Source organism: Diceros bicornis, chromosome 27 (assembly GCF_020826845.1).
Source record: "Diceros bicornis minor isolate mBicDic1 chromosome 27, mDicBic1.mat.cur, whole genome shotgun sequence".
Taxonomy (NCBI): domain Eukaryota; kingdom Metazoa; phylum Chordata; class Mammalia; order Perissodactyla; family Rhinocerotidae; genus Diceros; species Diceros bicornis.
The window spans coordinates 43,943,087-43,959,725 of NC_080766.1; the positions used below are offsets into that span (position 1 = coordinate 43,943,087).

General features: G+C 57.8%; 1 protein-coding gene across 1 annotated transcript in view; it reads right to left on the minus strand.

Moving 5' to 3' along the window:
* The window catches only part of TSPEAR (thrombospondin type laminin G domain and EAR repeats), a 176,218-nt gene that overhangs the window by 13,330 nt on the left and 146,249 nt on the right, over positions 1–16,639 (minus strand). The window contains exons 3-9 of the mRNA XM_058523267.1: positions 14,361–14,599; positions 12,186–12,276; positions 10,886–11,042; positions 9,401–9,532; positions 8,455–8,681; positions 6,855–7,041; positions 5,632–5,861 (exon numbers count right to left, since the gene is read on the minus strand). Of these exons, the coding sequence (XP_058379250.1) occupies positions 5,632–5,861; positions 6,855–7,041; positions 8,455–8,681; positions 9,401–9,532; positions 10,886–11,042; positions 12,186–12,276; positions 14,361–14,599 (1,263 nt within the window). The remainder of the gene's footprint in view (positions 1–5,631; positions 5,862–6,854; positions 7,042–8,454; positions 8,682–9,400; positions 9,533–10,885; positions 11,043–12,185; positions 12,277–14,360; positions 14,600–16,639) is intronic.

Genomic DNA, 16,639 nt, shown 5'->3' on the forward strand with positions numbered 1-16,639 from the left:
GCGTGAGGCAGGGAGGGGCATCGACATGAGCGTGGATTAGAGGGGGCTCTCATCCTGCCTCTGCTCCTGCACCCAGCAGGGTCGGGGCACTCGATACAGCAAACCCAGGGGTGCCCCGTTCAATGTGAATTTCAGATAAACGTTGATTTTTCAGTCTACATGTATCCCATGCAATACCTGGGACGTGCTTTTTCTAAAAAATTATTCATTGCTTATCTGGAATTCAAATTGAACTGGGCGTCCTCCTGTATGTTATCTGGTGGAGGCTGGCAGCGACCTGCATGGGGTCTCGCTGGCTCACTATCACGGGCTGTTGATGACTCCTCCTCCCCATACCGGGGTGCCAGAAGCCCCTCAGAGAGCGGGGCCAGCACTGCACCCTCAGCCAGAGGCCAGGCTCCTCCGGCTCAGAATGGAGAGGGTGCAGTCTCCGGCCGGGGCTGCACCAGCCTGGGCAGGGGGTGTGCGGGCCTGGGGCCTGCTGTCAGGCTGCTCCTGGATCCTAAGCACATTAGGGACTCAAGGGGGAGAGAAGAAGAAATCCCCACATCAAACAGCCCCGCTGAACCCTGCTGGAGCCAAGGCGGTCAGCGGCCAGACACCTGCTGGGCTGGGCGGGCCCTTCCCCCCTCCTGAGCGGAATTCCCCTGGAGCCCTGCCCAGCCAGCCCTGGCACGCGGCGAGCCGGCTCCGGAGCACCCTGCAGGGATGACGGTGCTTCCTGGACTTGACAGCCAGGAGCCCCAGGAGCCCCTGACAGCCTCCCTCGAGGGTGGGTGGCTCCTGGTAATCAATGGATCAGTGGCTGGGCAAGGAGGCCTTGGGTTCTGGCTTTGATGGAGCAAAGAATCAAGGTCTGGGAGTGCCCGAGGGAGCCGGGGTGCACCTCCAGGGGCAAGCAGGCAGCCCCCGCAAAGGGCCCTGGGGGGCTGTTGCCATCCTCACTGTGCCTGTTGGCTAAGGTGGGCGAGGGTCCCATCCTGGGAGGCTGAGGGGGCAGCATGCTCCCCTGCCAACTTCTGGGTGCCCCTCGAGCTCTCCTCGGGTCAGCAGCTCCTCCAGACCTGCTCCGCGATGCTCAAGTCCCTTAGTCGGCCCTCTGAATCAGCGGGTTCTGCATTCAGGGATTGAATCTACCACAGATGGCTCCTTCTCCAGGCTGCTTGGGCCCCTGCCAGTCCCGCCTCACAGAGCAAACAGGAGTCACCAGGAGGAAGCCCCTCGCCCTCACCCTCGTGAGCACCTGCAGTCTGGCTGAGCTGGCCCCTCCCAGGGTCATCTGGGCAGTGCTGACCACTAAGGGGCGCTCTCACACCACCTCTACAGAGAGGGATCTTAACCGAACCTTCTTGCCTCTTTCTTTTCACTTGTTTCTGGACATTTACATCCTTGGTGGAGACTAAGCTCCCGACAAGCCCACAGCTTCACCTGCCGCCCTGGCACACCGCTGAAAATTCTGGCCAGCACCTCTACCCGTCCCCTGACCTGCCCCGTCTCGCGCTTCCTCGGGGCTTCACTGACCCTCTCCATCGAGTACCCCGGCCACTTAGCCGGCCCCTCCTGCTCCAAAGCTCCTGCTGCTTTTGGTGCCCAATTCCTCAGACCCGCCTCCCGAGCAACAAACCCAGAATCTCCCCTCCCCCCAGCACGACCCCCTCCCCAGGGCCCCCCCCATTCTGGGTCTACGTTTGATGACGGCAACCACAGGCCCCACAACCAGTCCCTCAGGGAGCAGAATGCCCAGCAGCTGGGTTTCCCGTGGACGGAGCCCTTTCCTTCCTGGACAAGCCCAGCTCGGGCCTCCTTGGGTCTACGATGGGGAGGCCAAGTTCTTGGATCCTTGGTCCCTGCCACCTGGGGAAAGTTCTAGAATTCCTGGTGGGGGGGGAGACCTAGAGGGTAGGGCTGAGGAGTGTGCCCCTGGGTGGGCAGCCAGCCTCCCACTCACACCGGGGCTGCCCACCCAGCGTGGCCGAGGCCTTCCTCATGAGCTGAACTCACCCGCAGCCCTGGGGCCCACCCGGCGCTCCTCCCCACCTGGTCTGTGCGCACAGTTCAGCATACACCGGCCTGCGCCCTGTGCCCACCGAGCCCTCCAGAAAGGCTCCCTGCGAGGTCAGCACCTCTCTGCACACGCACTTGCAAAGCACCCAGCCTCCCAGCTTCAAAGCTCACGGTCATGAAAGATGTTGCAAAACTCCAAACCCAACAGTAAACACATTAAGGCATATCCAGGACCTAAAAGGATTTAAACACAATATGAAAAACGTTGGCAAAACATGAAAGTGGAATTTTGTGGGTTTTGAGGAATTACTGAGCTGTGAAGAGATGCTGCTCGTGAGAGAAGGCAGCTGTCAGGCAGGGCGCAAAGTGCCCTCCCTCGGACGCTTGCAGGCGGTGGAAGACAGCAGTGCCCTCGGGGCAGTTTGCTTGCAGCCCCCAGAGTTCTGGCTTCTGGGACAGCTCTGCCTGTCGGGCTGGAGATGTGCTTTCTCATGGTCACCCTTCCGGATGTTTCTTTCAGGCCAATGTCACGCCCTTTGGCCTGCTCGCCTTCAGGTTATGTAGCTCCGACAGGCCCTGGCCTCGGCTCAGCTGGCCCCGTTCTGTCCCTCTGTGCCGGCCCCTCTTCTGAGGACACCTGCTGTGTCCAGGGCCTGTGGCCAGGCTGGGTGCAGATCGGAGCTGGCTCTCAGATGCCACCTGGAGATGCAGAGTGGCCACTACCTTCCAGGCCAGCTTGTCTCCTGCCACCAACGTCCCCCAGGATGGAATCCTGTAACCACATTCTGAGAAGACCTCCTACCTGCCTTCCAGAGCCGGCTAAGACCCTGGGTGAGTCTGCTCCGCAAAGCTCAGCATCTAGTCCTAACCCTCTTTGTATGAAGAGCTAGTAGTGTGTCAAAGGGACGAGCCACACACAGGCGAGGAGAGGAGACACCACGACTCGAGTAAGCAATGTGTCCAGGGAATCCTTCAAGCACAGCCCAGACTCCAGGCCTGGAGGAGGGACCTCGTATGGACGCAAGGACACCTGTAGACGACTGGCTCCTCCACTTACCACCATATGTTCCCCCCAGCCAGGTCCCCTCACTCCCCAGCCTCAGCTTTCTCATCTGTGAAATGGGTCTGAGACAGAATCACGAGCTGGCTGAGCACATGCAGCCACAGACCTCCCTCCAAAAATCTCTGTAAACAGCAGAAAGGCTTTTCACAAAGGGAAACAAGAAAGGTTGCCATCAGCGGAAATTCCAGGGTTACTGGAATGAGGCTGCCAGGAACGGAGAAAACCGGGCCCCGAGCACAGGGCGGGCCCGGGCCGTGGGGTCCTGCTTATTTGAGAGCGCCAGCGTGCCGGCGCCTGGCCCGGCACCTGAGGACAGAGCTGCCCCTGCCTGGGGGCTGTGGGTGACTGTCCCACTTAGGGGGTCCTGGGGAGGCCCCTCTGATTCCTGGTGGGTGGCTTTGGCATCCTCTCTTTGTGCCCCTCTGTAGGGCCCAGGATGAAGACAGGGGCTTGCTTCACACGTGGACCCTGCGTGCCGCGTACAGTTGCTTTTCAACAAGTTCCTAATTGCTTCTTCCTAAATCCCTCCCTCTGCTTTCCCTTCTGGGGGAAGAACATCCCCGTCTCTGCACTAACGATGTCCCCCAGCTCCTCACTTCTTCCCCTCCCCGAGCCCGTCTCTCCTTCCCTGCAGACGACGCGTCCTCAGCACCCTCCTGGGTTCCACCGTGGGTCTCTCCACCTGCAGTTGGTGCTTCCTCCGTGTCTTCAAGTGGTCCAGCCCACGTGTGTCCACGGAGTCCTCCTTTTATCCCGTAGTCCTCCGTGCTGGGTCCTGACACGCTTTTGCATCTCCAGTCTCACTTCTGCCTGATGGAGGCCCCCAGGACACCACAGAGGCCTGCTCTCCTGTCCCTCCGCTCGTCTGTTACATATTTAAACCATCACGCTGCATCGTCTTTCAGAACAAAGTCTTCACTGACTGCGGTTGTCCCTCGTGCACTATGTTTCAAATCACTTCCAGATTCTGGCCAGTCTCCGTGAACGCTCCCCAGCGCACTGGACTCCAGACGTGCGAACACCTGAAACCACCTCCTTGGGTTGGGCACGCTCCCTGGAGGGCAGCCCGCCAACCCATTGGCTTTCCAGGCACCCATGCAACCCAGGTGACACATGCAATTGATTTAGAGCCCACGGGGTTTCCCCAGGAACCGCCGTCAGCCCATCGTCTGCACCGCCTGCCAGGCCTCCACGTGGCCCTTTCACTGCTGCCCGACACCACCCTTTTCACGGTTAGCCACCGTCCCCGCTTGTTGGGACTTCCTTGGGAATCCTGATTTTACTGCCCTGTAGGTGTGCTACCTCCAGCCCACCACCAGCCCCAGACACTTTTGCACCTCCAGTCTCACAGGCCTGGCGTCTAATTCCCGTCAGAGATTCGGTCACCGATGGGCAGACCCCAGGCCAGCCTACTGCCGAACGCTTGTCAAATCCACGTACGCGCACCCAAGCACACTGGTGTCTAACCCAAGACAGCTATGTTGTTTTCCGGAGTCTTAGCGTCTATAAGGAGCTACAGCGATGATGAATATGACATCAAGGCTGATGGAGCAACAGCATCACACCGCCTGGGATCCAGTCCCGGCTCTGCCAGGAGCAGGTTCCTAACCTCTGAGCCTCTGCTTCCCTGTGTGTGAGGGTCTAGCAGCAGAGCTGACCTCACAGGGTGGCTGTGAGGACTGAGATGGAGGAAGTGGGTAAAGCTCTTGGCACGGCTGCCTTACATGGTTGCTGCTCAGCAAGCAAGAGTCACTGTCACGGCTCACCTCCCGAGACCGTCAGGAAGGAGAATGGCCGCCAGGGATCGCGCCTCATCCCAGCTCCGCTCCTCCCCAGGGCGCCCATCTCAGGAAACAGTACCCTGGGTCCATCAGGAAAACGGAAGGGCAGCCAGCTTCTGCCCCGAGAGCCTGCGATGGACAAAGGCCCCACCCAGCACCTGTGCTTCCCTTCACAGTTCTGTCACTAGCCCGGGACACGTGTGGTTCCCCGGGGCCTCCAGCACTGTCCCATCCTAATAAACACTTTTCACTTCCTCGACTCAAAGGGCTCGCTTGCCAGCCCACGGTGACGGGAAGTAGCTAAGGGACCCTCAAGGTCTGAAGGACAAATAGAGTGTGCTGCCCCTCCTCCCCCATCCCCCACGTGGCCGGGTCAGAGGCCAGCTGCCTGGCTGCCCCAGGGCAGGAGCCCAAGGCCCATCCGAGGGCGGGTCAGACCCCAGGGACCTGCCCGGGGGACCAGGGGCCTGCCTGAGTGCCTGCTGCTGCCCAGGAAAACTCCGTGCCCGAAGGAGGGCAGAGCCAGGGAGCCCCCCCATTTCAGGGCTCCCCAGGCTGTATTTGGGGCAACATGGGCTCAGCCTGAGCCTTACATGGGGGAGGCGCCCAGGTTGGGGGGTCTGGGGTGGAGGGTCTGGAGCCGGATGCTGGTCTCGGCTCATTGGGTCCCCCAGTCCCACGTCACACGTCTCCAGCAGCCACGCTGCGGACACCAGGTGGTGTGCCGGATCTGAGGTGAGGCTCGGCGGGTGGAGAAGACAGGGCTCAAGTCAGGTTCCCTACCTGGAAAGACTGGAAGAGCTGGAAGGAGCCGACGAGCCAGACGTAGAGGTGGGAGTTCACCTTGGTGGACGTGCCGTTGAAGGCGTTGGCCACCGCCAGGAAGGAGTAGGGACCCACGGTGAAGAACTCCCAGTCGTAGGCGCCCGAGGTGGCAATGGTCTGGTTGGCCTCGAAGAGACGGGTCCTGGGGTTCCACTTGTAGATGACGCTGTCAATGTTGTGGTTGTCACCTGGAAGCCAAGCAGCTGTGTTGAGGGAAGAGATGGACTTTTACAGCCTCATGGGGGCCTTGTGGGAACCCTGGCCCACCCTGTCCATCTAGTCCAGCCAGGCCGGGGGAGGCAGCACTCAGGACATGGCCTTGCTCACCCCTGTGCTCTCCTCCACCCTCCCCACCCCACCAGCCATGCTGGCCTTCACGTGACCACACCTCCTGCCTCTGTGCCCAGATGAAAACCCTCAGTGCGTCCTCATCTTTGGATGGCTCCGGATGGCCCATTGGCCTTCCAGTATCTTGGAGGTGGGACCCCCTCTCCCAGCCTCACCTCTCACACTACCCAGTGTCCCCTTTGCTCTCCTCCTGTGAAACTCTGCCCCGCAGGGCCTGCTGCTGCCTTGGACCCAGTCCACTCCTTGAGTTATAGGACGGGCTCACTGTGGTCAGCCGGGGCAGTCACTGGCCCAGAAACCAGGTACCCCAGCCCCTCCCAGGCCTGTCTCCCCACTGCACCCATGCATCACACAGAGTTTATGCCCAGACGGATGAGCCTGTCCAGGGGGAAACAACTCTCCCAGCTTGTCGGTCCACACCAACATCCTCTCCCTAACTCTGGGCCTGCTGTCAAATACCTTCCCACCTACTGCAGCCAGACTCCTCCCAAGAGGAGGTTAGTTAGTTAGTCAGCTGGTTAGTTTCAAATGAGGCAGTCTGTGCTGGGGGCTGGGCCCACATGTCCGTGGTGACTCTCCTGAGAGCGGGTACCCACACAGACCGGGTGTTTGTCTTCCCACCTGGACAGGTGGGAAGCAGGTGCTCGGGTGTGTTCGAGGGTGTGTTCGAGGGTGTGTTCACCCTTAGACCCCACTGTCAGATGGCCAAGCCCAAGGAATCAGGCCAGCTGTGGTTTATGGTTATTTTTTAATGAGATGAAAATGAACTCTCAGGCGAGTCATGCCCGGCCCCTGGGATGGTTTCCTTCCGGGTCAAAGGCCACAGCCCCTACCTTCCCGATGGTTGGCCACGGCCAGGAAGTGCTCCCCAGCCACCTGGAAGGCCTCCCAGTCCCGGGCGCTGTGGGTGGGGACCCTCTGGTATGGTGTGAACAGTAGCTTTCTCTGGCTCCATTTGTAAATGACGGAGAATTCCTGACCCTTCTCATTTGGTTCAAAGTTGGCCACGGCCAGGAAGATCTGAAAGAGAAGACCCAGGACGCTTGGTTCTCGTGATCGGTGCGAGCGGTCTGGTGCTAAAGGCTCCTGAATATCAGCGTCTCTGTCCGAATGGCATGGGGGACAGAGGCTGAGCCTGCCTCTCTGTTACTGACGGCCTTGGGGTGGGCCGGGAGCCCATTACTGTCTCCAGATCAGCTAATCATGTTTAAGACCCTTCAACATGTACGCGTTCCCCAGCCCATTACTTCCATTTCTATCTCCCAAACTCAGGGAAGTCTCTATGCACAAAAACAGTCTTCGTCATCCAGAGGAGTGGAAAGTCTTAGCGCCCTCCTGCAGTAAACACGTGTCTGTCCCGCAGTGAGTACATGGAAATGCCCCGTGTGTCACGTGACCAGGAGGCACGCTCGCTCGCCTATGTGGGTGTAACAGGAGCCAGGAGCTCGGTGTGCAGGACGTGCACACTGTGCCTGGAATCGAGGAAGCCCAAAGTGCACCCTGATCTGCTTGGGTGACACGAAAGCCGATTTTTCCCGTTGTTTTTCTAAATTTCCTGATTTTTCTTTGATGTATGTAAAGTTTTTATAATGAAAAAATAAAAACTTTTAAAATGGCATCAATTAAAAAACGAGAGAGCTAGTCACTCCTTCCCCACATTGGACTGGAGCGCGGCGGAACCATGGCGGCTGCGAGCGGCAGGAGAGCCGAGCTCTCTGTCTTGCTCACTCGCCCACCACCAGCGGGGGGGCCCAGGTGAGGGCAAGGCTGTACTCGGCCCACACGTGCTGGTGAGCGAGCGATTTGGGGGACAGGCAGGGGATGGTGGCCCTAGGACACCGCCATTTGGAGCCGAGGATGTAGAAGGAGCTGGGAAGAGAAAATTTATCACGATGGGGACGGCCATCCCAGACCCACCCGCCGTGGGCCCCCTGCTCAGTGCAGTCCTGACTGGAAGGGGGGCTGCCCATAAGGGTCTCACACCCCAGGCCTCCTGGGTCCAGCCCTTGCCATCCATGCCTGTACCCGCTCCACTGGACATCACGTGTCCTCAGTGTTTGTGGAGTGAGTAAAGGAAGGATCCAGAATGTAGATCCATTTCCATTCTCAAATGATTTCTGCGTTGTTGCCTGGTTCAAGTCAATGACCACAACACGTTTTTAATTTAGTAATGATGGGTCCACACAGAACTGGATAGCATCTTAGAAATGATCTTGTCTTCTATTTTGTAGGAAGCTAAAAACACTGTCTCAAAGTCACGTTCTGGATTTAGAGACTCAGCTGAGTGACTCTGAAAGCCGTTTAGAACCTGAATAAGGTGTTGAAACCATGAGAAATACTTTTTCCTGTAGAATCTGTGTGAGGAGCCCACCTTTGGACTCTGGGTTTTTCCAAGATAAAAAGGATCAAGAAAGTCACCGAATGCACACTTGCCCTTTTTCCAATGGTGAAATGTGTCCAGGACTGAGCTTGGTATGTGGGGATGTTCTGGTACGAGGCGAACTTTCCATCGGTCCACTTGTAGATGGCGGATGTGGTTTTCCGATTGGCGGTTGCTACAAAGAGCCCGGCCTCGGGGATGACGAAGACCTCGATGCCCAGAGTCTCCGAGTTTGTGAACAGGCTCTGATGTTCCTCCACATAGTCCAGTTTTTCCTTGGCTTGTGACAGAAATATTGAGACCCTGTTAACAACCCCAGAATGGAAGCCCAGAAGGACCGTCTTGGGAGCATGACCCCCAGGGAGCATTAGTATAGGGTGTCACTTTCACAAAGGGCGAGTCGCCCGGAGCGCCGTTTCACCCTCATGGAGAGGTCCGTCAGAGGAGCCTGCTCACTCCTGCACGGCTTTTAGGGTCTGGAGAGCCCCCAGTGATACTAATCAGATGGAATTGGTATGTCAGGTCCTTATTAGACATTTCCCATGCCTCTATGCTTCTATGAAAGGTTGTGCACTAGAGTGAACTTAAAGAGTAGAGTCAAGAGCTTGCGACCAGACCAGCTGGAGCCAGTTCCCATCTCCTGCAGACAGCTCATTTGGAGCATCCGCGGCAACCCCTGCTCAGCCTTCCCGTGAACAGGACTGGGCTGCTGAAAGCGCTTGCTGTAAACAATAATACTCTGGCGTCGTCGCACAGAATCTACGACCAGAGTGGGCAGACAGGGCGTGAGGAGGCAGGCGGGGCCCACGAGGGAGGCCGGCCCCCACAGGGAGACCCGTGCTCTTCCCTAGACTGGGACCAGGTGGGAGAGGACAGCCCTGCCAGCCCCCGTGTCGTGCCCAGGGTGGGGGTCGTTTCCTATTCCTAAGTCACGCTGGCTCCAAGAAGAGCCCCTGAGTCCCCAGGGCCCCAGAGCCACGACCCGCCCGCCCGTCTCACCTGCTAACACGGAGACCCACTCGCTGCCCACGCACAGGTACAGCCCCCTCCGGCTGGCGTCAAACCAGAATTGGGCGTCCTCCACTTTGGTACACGGAGGCCGGGATCCCAGTGTCACCTTCATGTCGGTTTCTGGGGGGAGACAAGGAAGATGAGTGTCCTGCGGGGACGTGCTCCCTGGAGGAAGACGGGTCGGGAGATGGACCCTGTCCAGGCGGTCCTGCCTTGCCTTTGCCCGCTGGGCTGTGAAGAACCACTCAGGGGTCTTAATTGAGGTCTCAGGGAGGCAGGTGAGACCCGGAGAGCACGTGGCCAGTCCTGGGGCATCTGCCCGGCAGGGCGCTGTGGTGGTCCCTGCACGTCCGCCTCCCAGCCTGCTCCAGAAGGCAGCGCATCTTCCCTCGGATCCTTAGCTCTTCTGAAAATCCTTAAGAGCTTGGGCACGGCCTCGCCCATCTCTCATATTTATTACTTATTGGCATGACTGTATCTAAACTTCCATTTTGTTGGTTCTGCGGCATTTCGTCCCCATCACTTCTCGTAATTCCGCCTCCATCTCAGGTCACACACGTCCTAATGATGCTATTTGGCCACCTTAAAGTGACATACATGCTGCACCCCAGTCCTGACAGCCAGGCTGTGACACTGAGCACGTCGTTGACCTCTTGTAGCGCCCGGCAGACGCCTGGGGGTCCGACTCCTGCCCCTGAGGCGCCCTCCAGTTACAGTGGCCTGTGCTGCCACCAAGGAAAACACGCCAGAGGCCTGACGCCTCTGAGAATTTGTAAACACCATTCCAGGGTTGGATCGGAAGGGGTGATGTGCTCGAGGGGGCTCCCCTGGCTTGCAAAGCAAGGACTGGGAGACTCGGCCCGTGGTGGGGAAGGGGTCGGGGAGGGGATTTTGGATTCTCCACGGCAGGGCTGTGGTTTAAATAAACGGTCAACATTGTAACTTCGCAGTGGTTAGATGCAAACACAGACTACAGAAGCAGAGCTGGGGACCCTCTGGGCTGGGGGTGGGGGGCAGTCATGGAACATAGAAACAAACCTCGGGAAGGTCAGGGTCCCCAGCGGGGCAGGGGCTGAGGTCTGGATGTCTGTCGGAGAGGGTTGGGGAGAAACGGCCCCAAACGCTGCTCTGAGGGCAAAACAGGCAGCAGGTCGAGGTCAGACACTCCAGGGAAGGAAGAGGGTGTCAGCGAACAGCCTGGGTCCCAGCAGGACGAGCGGTTCCTGAGGGCACCCTCCAGGCGGAGGCTGGATGACCATGCAGGAGTCCTCTGGAGGAAGGGTGGATGATGCTGTGTGTCTGACCCCACCGTTGGCTTTCCCTGGGGGCCTGGCTGCATCAAGGCTGAACGTTCCCTTTGTCAATTTGACAGTGGCTGTCCTGTCTCTGCGCCCGGGAGAGGTTGGGCAATGACGTGGCTCTTGGGGTCTACTGTTGGTGGGGGCAGGGAGCGGGTGGCTCTGGCCTACTAACCATAGGGATATTTTGGCACCTCATTATCTTCTGGCCTCCCTGTGAGACCCCACAGGATCGGGGGGATGGACAGCACAGCAAACTCGGCATTCCTGCAGGGACACAGCCTTGGGGTGGCGTCCGAGCCGGGCAGCAGGACCAGCTGCCTCAGCAGGCCCTGCAGAGAGAGGGACAGCACGTTCAGACTCACGCTGACGGAGAGGGATGGGACCACTGGCCTCGGCCTGTGCAGACCCTGAGGGAGGGGTGGGATGTGGGAGGAGGGTCTAACCTTCTTCAGAGCTAGAAGAGAAGAGTCTGCATATTGGTTACTTGTGGTGGTGGGGGGTGGCATTGGGAGCAATGGTGGAGAACTGTAACCTGTTCTAAGGTAATTAAACCACGGAAGGAAGTTTTCCTGTGGACTAACCTAGGGTAACTAGGCTACAATGCTCATCCATTTGTTATCTGTCCATTCATATATCCAGCCATATGTTCATCCACTCATCCATTCACCACCCATCCACCCACCCACCCATCTACACATCTACCCATTCACCCATCCATCCATTTGACCATCCATCCAACTATCCATTCAACCATCCATTTGTCCATCCACCCACCTATCCATCCAACCATCTCTCCATCCCTCCATCCCTCCATCCATCTATCTACCTATCCGACCATTTGTCCATCCATCCATCTGTCCATCCATCCGTCCATCCATCCATTTGTCCATCCATCCATCTGTCCATCCATCCATTTGTCCATCCATCCATCCATCCAAGCATGCCATTGATAAATATTCACAGAGCTCCTACGATGCATTAGGCATGGTTCTAGACACTAGACACAGCAGGGAACAAAAGACCCATCTGTCATGGAACAAAGTCCACCCCCACCCCCCCACTCCAGGGGAGAGAGAGACAATGAGCAAACACACAGCTGGTCTGCAGGTGGTCAGGGCTGGAGTGAAAAGACACCTAGGGGAGGGACTGGGAAGGCTGGGTACAGGGTCATCATCTCAGGGTGGTGAGGAAGCCTCCATGGTAAGAGGACAGGGCAGGGCCCAGGGCGTAGGGGTGAGCTGTGCTGGCAGTGGGGATGAGTGTGCCAGGAGGAGAGAACAGGAAGTGCAAAGGTCCTGTTGTAGGCATGTGCCTGCGTGCGGGGCTCCACTGCGCCCTCGTTTTCCCCATTTCCATTTAGCACACACAACAATCTGTCGAACCAGAGCATCGTGGTGACAGACCTGTGGTGACAACCCCTCTGCGGGCACTGGTGCTGAGAGGGCCAGGTGGGCAGCCCCCTCCATGCTTACCGTGAACAGGCCTTTGGTTCTCCTCCGGCTGCCGATGAAGAACCGGGCTCCTCGCACTGACAGGGTGGCCGGGAAGGGCACATCGGCCGTTCTGAAAACATTGGAGGTGGGTTTTAGGGCCATGGGAGGGCAGGGTCGCAGCCCGTTTATGCAGAAAAGGACAGAGTCAGCACCGCGTGAGGGACGGATCAGTGTCCGAGGGTGGCCGTAACAGAGCGCACAGGCTGGGCGGCTGAAGCAACAGAAACGTGTTCTCCCCTGGTTCTGGGGCCAGAAGTCCAAAATCAAGGCGTCGGCAGCGCCGTGCTCCCTCTGAAGGCTCAGGGGCGGATCCTTCCTGCTTCTTCCAGTTCTGATGACCCCAGGCGTCCCTGGCTTGTGTCAGCATCACTCCACTCGCTGCCCCATCATCACACGGCTTCTCCTCTGTGCCTCTTCTCCTCCCCTATGAGGACACCAGTCTCTGGATCAGGGCCCAACCTTCTCCAGTGTGACCTCGACTTAACCTGATCACATCTGCGAAGAACTTGTGTCCCATTCACAGGTTCTGGTGAGTGTGAATTTGGGGGGATGCTGTTCACCTCAGGACAAGGGTCTTTGGCAAAAGCGTATCCTACAGAGGTGTTCAGTGGCTTTTCTCCATCTCACAGGAACCTCCAGGAACGTGCACAGGGTCCCCAGCCTGCCTGCCCTCCACTGAGCGTGGTGGGGGACAGAGGGTCAGGGCAGGGGGGATTCGCCTTGATGGTGACCCAGGAGGTGTTGGAAGATGTGGCTGGAGTTGGGTCTTGATGTGCAAGTGCATCTGGGGATGGGGAGAAGGTGGGCGCCCTGCTGGAGGGGATGGGATGGCTGGAGCCTCTGGGGTGGAAAAGCCAGGCGTGTAAAACACACACTCCGGGCTGCCCAGCACCTCTCGGGCCACGAAGGCACGTCCTCTTATAAAGCACCGCTCCTTCTAGTCTTTGCTGTCTGGCTGCAGCTGGCCGTTGTGAAGTCAGCTCCTGACGGCTGTTCCAGAATGTCCTGTGCTCCAAGCACAGCTCCCCAGCCTCCTGAGTCCTGGCGTGTGCCCTCCATGGTGCCTGTCAGACCCGTGATGCCTGACCTCAGGGCCTAAATTCCTCCTTGGCCACCATCAGCTCCAGGCCCAGCTCCTCATCCCTACCTGGCCTGGCCTCCTGCACCCTCCCCATCACAGAGCTGTCCCCACTGCCGGCTCTCTGAGAAGTCACCGCCCCCAAATAGGCCCCCATGTATTTAGGGGCATGGTGAAGGAGGGTTGTAATAAAGACATGTTCAAACAAAGTGTATAAATGTTAAGCACTCTTTTTATTACAGAATAAGTTTCATAATAACAAAGCAGAGTAAGAGTCTACCTTTGAAAGTAATATTTGGAATAATGATAGATTCAGCATAAACTAGACCATTCGTGATTAAAGAGAAACAATCGCCAGCCTCACCCAGCAAGGATGGCAGCTGGGGGCCGATGTGGGTCATCAACTGGCCGGGCTGCGAGGACTCACCATTCCCTGGTCCAGCCTGCTGACTTCCAGGCCATGGGACCCAGGTGATCACGAGGACGAGACATGACCTCAGGCTTCCAAGCGCCCGGGGTTGTGTCAAAGGATTATTCTGCACGGTTATTTAGCATTTTAGTGAATATTTACTCCCTCATCCCAGACGAGGAAAGCAAGTCACAGGTTAAATCACGTGTTGAGAGTCACAGAGCAAGACCTGGGCCTCAAGTCAGGCCATAGCTCCAGGTTGGCTCTGCTGCCTGTGTTCTTTACGACCCCCTGCGGCCTTCCTGATGGTAACAACACTCTGCCGGGCACGTACCCCAGTCCAATCCAGGCCACCCAGCCTGGATGCCGGGCCTGGCGTCAGCTCCGTCTAGTCCCCCTCCTCCGGCAAGTGCCCCCACCCCACTGTGGCCTTTCTGGAGGGCAGGTTTGACCTCAGGCCCTGCCAGTGACCCTGATCCCCTTGCCGCAGTGGGTGGTTCCTAAGGATTGTTCCTCCACCAGCCTGACCCCGCCGGGGTGCGGGGCTCTGCCCCTAGGCCGGGCCCACACGGCACCCCGCGAGCCGCACCAGGGCCGGCCACTGCGGACCGGTCCAGTCGGGCAGTGCACAGCACATGCGACCCTCTCCGGGCGTCCTGGTACCTACATGTCCACGGGGAGGCCGCAGTCCATGGTGAGGGAAAAGGATCCTTCAGAGACGGCCAAGACCAGCGTGTGCCACTCGCTGTCCATCAAAGCCGGGCTGCGGAAGGACACGCGGGTCTGCCAGACGCCCGCCGCGTCCTCGCGGAGGAACAGGAAGTGCAGCTGGGCGGGCGAGTAGCGCAGGCCGAGCAGCAGCGCGTCGCGCTCCTCCGCCAGCACCGTGAGCAGGTACTCGTTCTTCTGCAAGAGAGGGCGGCGGGTGAGGGCGGGGCCGGGAGGGCGGGGCCTGGGAGTGCGGGGAAGGTGAGGGCGGGGCCGGGAGGGCGGGGCCTGGGAGTGCGGGGAAGGTGAGGGCGGGGCCTGGGAGGGTGGGGCCTGGAGGGCGGGGCCTGGGAGGGCGGGGGGGGAAGGTGAGGGCGGGGCCTGGGAGGGCGGGGCAAGAGAGGGCAGGCCTGGGAGGGCGGGGCCTGGAAGGGCGGGGCAGGTGAGGATGGGCAGGTGAGGGCGGGACAAGAGAGGTCAGGCCGGTGAGGGCCGGGCAGGTGAGGGCCGGGCTGACCGGCTGCAGGGCCTGCTGTGGTAACCATGGTCTGTGATAAAGCCAAATCCACCTCTCACACCCGTGAGCATGGCTACTGTCAGAAAAGCAGAAAATAGCAAATGTTGGCCAGGATGTGGAGAAATCGGAACCATTGTGCACTGCTGGTGGAAAGCAATGGTGCTTCTGTTGTAAAAAACAGTATGATAGTCCCTCAAAAAATCAATATAGAATTAGGTATGATCCAGCAATTCCACTTCTGCGCATATACCCAAAAGGATTGAAAGCAGGATCTTAGATATAGTTGTGTACCCATGCTCACAGGAACATTACTTACAGTAGCCAAAATGGAGAAGCAACCCAAGTGTCCATCAATGGAAGAATGAGTGGATAAGTCAAATGTGATCTATCCATACAGTGGAATACTATTCAGCCTTGAAAAGGAAGGAAGTTCTGACATCAACATGGATGAGCCTTGAGAACATTATGCCAAGTGAAATAAGCCAGTGACAAAAGGACAAATACTGTGTGATTCCACTTATATAAGGTACAAAAAGTAGTCAGAGTCATAGAGACAGAAAGTAGAAAGGTGGGTGCCAGAGGCTGGGGGAGGGGGATGGGGAGTTAGTGTTTAATGGGGATAGAGTTTCAGTTTGGGAAGATGGGAAGTTCTGGAGATGGATGGTGGTAATGGTTTTGCACAACGATGTGAATGTGCTTAATGCCACTGAACTGTGCACTTAAAATGGTTTGTGTAATGTGTATCTGACCACAATGAAAATCCATGCACTGCCCACCACGATCGTGATCTCAGGACACCAGCGATCCCGGCCCCACGTCAGTTTCCAGCTCGGACTATGCAGAAACCGTGTGTACTTGACTATATGTAATTGCAATTTAGAGCCTGTTAATTCCCAGCTTGACACACTAAAAGCGTAAAACATTGAAAGTGATTAAACCTGAATGCTTAAGCAGATATGTAAAGTAGTTATAGAGCATAATCTTTTTTAAGCAAGTCTGCCCAAATTCCATGCACCTCTTATGCTAAAGAAGTGAAGAGCCTCCATAGCCCTCATAGTTAATATAACGCTTAATTCAGCGAAACCCACTTGGTCACATGGCCTCTGCCACTCCAGGGGCTGAGGGGGACACACATGACCCATCGGTTTCCCTGGTGGGAGGTGGCACCTGGACGTGCCTTCCACGGGAGGGGAACTTTCCCATGTGACAACGTTCAGGAAGTGGATGTGATGCTTGGAGGCCAGCAAATGACAGTAAGGACAACATCCTTAGGGTGATGTCTGGGAACATGAGGCAGGTGGCTGGGGAAGGGGTTGACTTCACAGCAGGGCGCCTCGGAACAGGGAATCTCCACGCTGCCTGGTCACGTCTCAGGCACAGGCCTGAGCAGGCTCTGACCTTCCTGGGCAAGGGCGTGAGTCCCACCCAGGGACCCTGCCCAGAGGGATGAGGCCACTGCCCTTTGGGATTTCTCAGTCACTCGTTACTACGGATATTTGTGGCTGGAGGAGACCAATGTCTGGTCAAAACTGTGTGTGTCCCCCACCCCCCCGAGTGTCAGATGAGGGAAGCAGATCAGGTGATGAGGTGAGTTTATTGAGGAGTCCGAGAAAGTGCTGACAGGTTGGAAGTCGACAAGCAGAGTCTGACCAGAGCAGAGAAACTGGGAGAGGACAGGTGACCTGGAGGCAGGAGCTGGGGCAGCAGCGAGGTTGGGGGTT